This window comes from Diabrotica undecimpunctata, unplaced genomic scaffold, assembly GCF_040954645.1.
Source record: "Diabrotica undecimpunctata isolate CICGRU unplaced genomic scaffold, icDiaUnde3 ctg00002264.1, whole genome shotgun sequence".
NCBI classification, from domain to species: domain Eukaryota; kingdom Metazoa; phylum Arthropoda; class Insecta; order Coleoptera; family Chrysomelidae; genus Diabrotica; species Diabrotica undecimpunctata.
In genome coordinates, this window is record NW_027313397.1 from 14,707 (window position 1) to 21,909 (window position 7,203).

A 7,203-nucleotide genomic window follows, 5' to 3' on the forward strand; every position below is an offset into this window, starting at 1 on the left:
TCAAATACGCCTCTCTTAAATGTGGATAGTTTGGCAACAAAGTTTACCCTTTCCATCATTTGTGGTCCTTCGAGCCGGATATTGTTTATCGCAATTCCTCTTCCGATTTATCTTCATAAATCAAATTAATTTTCTCTTATTTAATTCTCTTCCCGTAAAAATTAAAATAAATATCGTTACTGAGTGCTCTTCACAAAATAAAACGTATAAGATAAACAATCTCACGGCACATGGAACATTACGTCACCACGCAAGTGTTTGAAGTGTTTCCACCCAACAATCTTAGATGTTAGATTTATCGCTCTTCGAGGTGCATCTCAAGTGAAATTGCTGACAAGAAACATGTGATGTGACTATGGATTTTTATGGATTTTTTAGATTCATGTCTATTTGGTGAGTTCGTTCCAAAATATATTTTTATAATCACGGTACAGGGACATTCAAAAGTTCGAACGCATATTATTAGTATACAGGACGAGTTTATATTTCGCAGGATTCGTACAGACATTATTTTCTGAGACTCTTGTTTATTATACGGGGTGGACTAAGCTGTATTTTAGACTCTAAAATTGTTTATTTTTCGTGTATCTCTCATAGATAAATATCTCGCAAAGCTTTCGATACATCTCTAACCGCAATGGATCAATTAAAGAAACAACGCAAACCGTTGAAATCAAAAATCTCTCGTATCTCTAATTGGTTAAGGGATAACTCTACTCAAGAAACGGATCCCTTGCAGTTCCAACTCCGTCGTACTGAATTAACGAATTGTTACGCCAAATATGATGACCTCATGGATCAGATTGAGGAACTGGACGAAGACAACACTGAAGAACGCGATAGGGAAGAAATTGAAGAAAAGTACTTCTCAACTCTGGCAGGTCTTCAACATAGAATGGAGATGCTCCAACCTCCTTCACACCAGTCCAGTTCCACTTCTCCACGTTTAGCTAGTGCTAAAGTGACTCTTCCCGAAATTAAAATTCAAATTTTCTCAGGATGCTTCTCAGAATGGAGTGCATTCTATCAGCTCTTCGAGACGTTAATTATTAATAACCCGGAACTCAACAACGTCCAGCGCTTTGTTTATCTCAAATCTTTTCTACGCAACGAACCTCTCCAGTTGGTAGAAAACATCCAAGTTTTAGAAGAAAACTTCCAAATCGCGTTAGAGACTCTTCGAAATCGCTACGAAAACAAATCGCGCGTAATTAGTTTGCTTATACAGCGTCTTTTGAAAGTTCCATCCTTAGTCAAAACTAATGCAAAGGCCTTACGTGAATTTTTGGTCACCGCAAAACAGACCTTACTCGCGCTAAAAAATATGAATGTACCCATCGAGCATTGGGATCTCTTATTAATAGAAATATTTTTGCAAAAAGTGGACTTTACTACTCACCGGTCTTTCGAATACGAGTTAGGGTCAAAAGATATTCCCACGCTAAATCAATTCTTTGATTTTTTAGAAAAAAAGTGTGACATTATGGAAAAGTTAAACTCCTCAGATAATAACGATAAAAAAGTTATTAAGACTCACTCTAAAACGGTTCTCTTTTCTTCGGCAAATAACAAAACTAACTCATACTCCAAAACATGCGTATTTTGTAATAATGCTACACACACTATTTATGCATGCACAAAATTTGCTAATCTTTTCTTACAGGATAAGTATAAATTTGTTAATGAAAACAAACTATGTCGCAACTGTTTAGGAACTAAACACTTCTCACTAAATTGTTCGTCTCAACGTTCATGTAGTATATGCAAGAAAAGGCATCACACACTCTTGCACAATGACCATGAAAATAGCTCTTCTTCTAGTAGATCTTTTCAACGACAAAATCACGCAACCTCTCGCAATGTACAAAACACTTGGTCTGATGGTGAAGCCGGCCCAAGTAATTCTGTCTCTCTCTCTGAATCTCAAACCTCTCAGGTCTCAAATGTGATGACTTCTCTCTCTGCTCTGTCAATAAAGCAGGATGTTCTGCTGGCAACCGCTTTAGTCACTATTTATTCAAGGCATGGCGTACCAATACACGCTAGATGTATTTTAGATAGTGGATCTCAGTCGTCATTTGTCTCTAAAGATTTGGTCCAAAAATTAAATCTCTCTCCTTACAGCAAAAGGTTACAAATCTCTACCATCTCTGAACATAGTTCATTCTCGAACAAAATGGTCGATCTAGAAATTTTTCCATACAAAAGAAATGGTAATGGTTTCAAAATCTCCTGTGCTATTTTAGACAACATAACTTGTAGACTCCCCCAGGTATCCATAAACAGAAGTAAATTTAATATTCCCTCTACAGTCACTCTCGCAGATCCCACCTACTCTGTCCCTGGAAATATAGATCTTCTTCTTGCCAGTGACATATATAGCGAATTGTTATCGGATGGTTTAATACGTTTAGGTAAAGGACTCCCTGTTCTCCAGAACACACACTTAGGGTACATTATGTTTGGTTCTTTACCTCCTTACGCACTTCACAAAGGAATTTATCGCTCACAGTTGTCCCCTACACAGTCAAATGTCTCTTTATTTGTCCAGTCCACATCTGAGGAAGATAAGCTCGATAATATAATTCGACAATTCTTCGAAGTCGAAGAAGTGACCCCCTCTGTTAAAATCTCCTCCTCTGAGGATCTGGCTGAACAAATATTCACTGAAACAACTCAAATTCTACCTTCTGGTCGGTTTCAGGTAAAGCTTCCTCTCATTTCTGAAACAGCACATAAAATGCTGGGCAATTCTTACAATATGGCTAGGAAAAGGTTTATTAGTTTAGAAAATAAACTCTTAAAACACGAAAATGTATACTCTCAATATAAAGCATTCATCAATGAATATGTTTCTCTTGGACATGCCAAAAAGGTTCCTCTTTCTCTCACAAATGTGCACTTAGAAAATAAATACTTTTTACCTCATCACTCTGTCATAAAAGAAGAATCATTAACTACCAAATTACGGGTGGTTTTTGATGGCTCCATGAAAAGTTCCAGTGGCTATTCTCTTAATGACATCCTGTTGAAAGGAAAAACTCTTCAGCCTGAACTTTTCGACATTCTCCTTCGGTTTAGATTGTATACCTATGTCTTCACTTCCGACATACAAAAAATGTACAGGCAGGTACAAATTCATCCTGATCACACATTCCTGCAGAATATCCTCTGGCGGGATTCTCCGGAACAGGACATCGAATGTCTTGAGCTTCAAACCGTAACTTATGGAACAAAAAGCGCAAGCTTTCAAAGTACTCGTTGTTTGATGGAATTAGCTAAAACTCATCAAAACAACTCCCCATTGGCTTCCGATGCTCTCTTAACAGGCTGCTATGTAGATGACATTCTATATGGGGCCAATGACACGCAAACTCTTCTTAAGGCTCATAATGAGATAACTGACCTACTCAACAAGGCATGCATTTCTCTTCATAAATGGTGCTCTAATTCAAAAATGTTTTTAGAAAATGTTTCTACTCTCTCTACAAACTCTGCCTATGTTATTTCACCAGAGAATGCTTCTAATAAGGTTTTAGGTCTCTGTTGGAACCCCAGTACTGATACATTTTCAATTTCTGTACCTCAATTATCAATAAAGGATAATTACACAAAAAGGGAAGTACTCTCTATTATCGCTCAAATTTTTGATCCACAAGGGCTCATTAATCCCGTAACTGTTCTTGCTAAAATTATTATGCAAAAAATTTGGATTTCTAAAATTAATTGGAATGACTCCGTGGATTCAAATATTTTAAATGAATGGTTGAAGTTTATAACTGATCTCGCTGCTCTCAAAGACATAAGCATACCCAGATGTCTTTTCTCATGTCATGAAATTTCTTCTATTGAAATTCACTCTTTTTCTGACGCAAGTTTGAAAGCATATGCTGCTTGTTGTTATATACGGGTTATCTACAAATCAAAAAATGTCTCGTGCTCTCTCATTGCTTCGAAAAGTCGTATTGCTCCTTTAAAGACCATAACGCTTCCAAGGCTGGAACTTATGGGTGCTTTATTGGCTAGCAAGCTCACCACAAAGGTGGTTGATATCATAAAGGATAAATTGCCCTCTATTACCTCTATAAACATGTGGAGCGATTCTGAGATAGTTTTGGCGTGGCTCAGATCACATCACTCCAGATGGAATCAATTTGTCGCCAACAGGGTAGCTCAAATTCAAGAAAATTCTTCTCACTCTCATTGGAGACACGTAAAGTCTAAAGACAACCCTGCTGACATCCTCTCCAGAGGAATGATGCCCTCTAACATACTCAACTCCACTCTTTGGTTTCACGGTCCTCAGTTTTTGCAAACATTTGACCTAAATTTGTCTGAATATAGTCCGAAGTTTAATTCTAATAAATTACCTGAAGAAAGAAAAGTTGTTCTTCACACTCGAAGTGCTCAATTTGATTTCTTTGTCATGCTTTCTGAAAGGTTCTCCAGTTTCACGAAATATGTAAGGACTATAGCTTATGTACTCAGATTTGGTAATAACGCAAAGTCTGGCACTCAAAAATTATCCGGTGCACTTGAAGTATCTGAACTTCAAAATGCCGAAATGAAAATTATAAAATTATTGCAAAACTCAAGTTTCTCCTCAGAAATTGCTGATCTCAAAGGCAATAAGATTATTTCTAATAAGTCTCTCTTACAATTTGCTCCTTTTCTTGACAAAAATGAAATGCTCCGTGTAGGTGGACGTCTTAGGTATTCCGAAGTTACCTTTGATCAAAAATATCCTCTCCTCCTCCCCTCGAAAAATCATGTTGTTCGTCTGATTCTCAAAAAAGAACATCTTAGGCTCCATCATGCAGGTCCTCAGAATACTCTCTCTCAAGTTCGCCTTAGATATTGGCCCTTGAATGGTCTACGTGAGATTAAGAGGATAGTCCACGAATGTCATGTTTGTTTCAAGTTTAATGCCAAACCCTTAGCTCAAATCATGTCTGATTTACCTAAGGAACGCTTATGCTCTGCTCAAGTTTTTGCTCATGTAGGTTTGGATTTTGGTGGTCCCTTTCTAATAAAGGCCTCTAAACTTCGTAAAAGTCCCTTGATAAAGTCATACATAGCTCTATTTGTCTGTATGTCCACACGTGCGGTTCATATAGAATTAGTCAGTGGGCTCACAACAGAAGCGTTTCTTCTTACTCTCAAGCGCTTTATCAGTCGAAGAGGTCACCCTCAGACTATATTCTCTGATAATGCGACAAACTTTCTTGGGGCTAAAAATCAGTTATTCGAACTCTATAATTTCTTGAAAAATAAGGAACCTAACTCTTCTATTCAGGCATTTTTAGCCTCCTCTCAAATTCGGTGGAAAACTATACCACCTCGATCTCCTCATCATGGAGGACTCTGGGAGAGCGCTATAAAGAGCGCTAAACATCATATCTATAGATTGTTGGGCAATCTCAAAATTACATTCGAGGAATTCAGTACCGTGCTCACCCAAATTGAAGCCGTACTTAATTCTCGGCCCATTTGTGCCCTCTCTAATGATCCCTCCGATTTCACATATCTTACCCCTGGTCACTTCCTAATTGGAAGGTCTCTCACCTCGCTACCCGACCAGGAGTATACATCTATCCCGGAAAATAGACTTAGCATCTGGCAAAATCTCTCTAAGCTCCAGCAACTTTTTTGGAAAAGGTGGTCGACTGATTATCTGAATCGACTTCAAAATCGTCCAAAATGGTTTCTCCCATTCAAAAATTTAGAACCCAATGACCTTGTGTTAGTTAAAGAAGATAATCTCCCTCCTCTCTACTGGTCATTGGCACGAGTGATGGATGTCTTTCCGGGTAAAGATGGCCGAGTGAGAATTGCATCTGTTAAAACTAAGGATGGGATTTTCAAACGCACGATAACAAAATTGTGTCCCCTTCCTAGTGAAGGATTATGTTAATGTTATTAGGTTTAGTACCTTTACTCATATGTTATTTGTATACTATTACTCATATTGTTTTTTTTTATGTACTCTTTTCTTTTTAATGCTTTTTATAATGTTAAAGCTAGTGCTTCAACTGGGGGCAGTATGTTGTAAAAACAACCTGTATAATATTGTAATCGTAGTATAGTTATTTTATCAAATTGTGAGCTCAGGTCGGCAGCTCTCGTGTTAACGTGTGTGCGACTGATGCCCTTCATAAGGGACCCGTCCTCCCCTCGATATATAACCCTAGAATAACAGGTTGGGTTTTTCTCTGATATAACTTAAGACAGACAGTGCCAATTTGCCTCTCGGCAAGAAAAGGCCGTGTGTGTGTGATCTCGAAAATGTGCATGGTGCGTAAGCGATAAATGCGCTTGTAAACCCGGTGTTTTGTGTTAAAACGTATATAGTTGGTCTCTCTCAATTTTATCATTTCATGTATATCTGTTACCTGCCTCCCCGCACTCACTGTAAAGCTAATATTTGTATAACTCTTTATGTAACTGTCAGAATTGCGATAATTGTCAATGTTTGAACCAGCCCTTAAGTCTATTGTGTAAATAAATCGAAGGAAAATACATTTTAATTGTTTTATTGCTTCAGTGGTCCTTGATAAATATTTTGAAGCAATTAGGTGTTCAAATACGCCTCTCTTAAATGTGGATAGTTTGGCAACAAAGTTTACCCTTTCCATCATAGGGTCTATAATATTGTAGGCGTCCGAAAGTCTTAATATGGATCACAAATTAAAGAACGTTGATACGTCGAGTAAAATAATTTTATTTTCCAATTGTGTTTTATTACAATTATATAGTACTTATAAAGAAACTAAGTTACCATAAGAAAATTACTTTTCTTAAGACAATTATTAAGATTTTTTCAACTATTTTTTTCCTAGTTTTATTACTATTATCAAGGACTCGTTAGTTTCACTTTAATGTGTTTATAAATGGTCCAAAATATTTAATACAATTTAAAATTACACAACGTCCTTGATCCTTGATCCGTGAAGCATTCAGTTTGTTTTATTTTCATTTTTAAATTCGCTATATTGGTGCGTGAGGTCAAGTAGGTCACAAAATACTGTATTTTGCGCCTATAACCTTTCTAATATACTGAATATAGACATGTTTTATTTATTTATGTGAATTTGGATTTTGTATTGCGGTTATGTAAAAATAAGATGGAGCAATTAGGAAATATAAATAATACGGTGGCTAACAAAATGGGTTTACACAACAATTTACTCTGAGATAGCGCGT

General features: G+C 36.9%; 1 protein-coding gene across 1 annotated transcript; it reads left to right on the plus strand.

Moving 5' to 3' along the window:
- Nucleotides 1-637: 637 nt before the first annotated feature.
- LOC140431913 (uncharacterized) lies at nucleotides 638-5,824 on the plus strand (the record flags this gene model as incomplete). The annotated part of the gene is made up of 3 exons (XM_072519780.1): nucleotides 638-961; nucleotides 1,664-3,418; nucleotides 3,980-5,824. Coding segments are annotated over exons 1-3 (3,924 nt in total), but the record flags the coding sequence as incomplete, so codon positions are not given.
- Nucleotides 5,825-7,203: the final 1,379 nt, after the last annotated feature.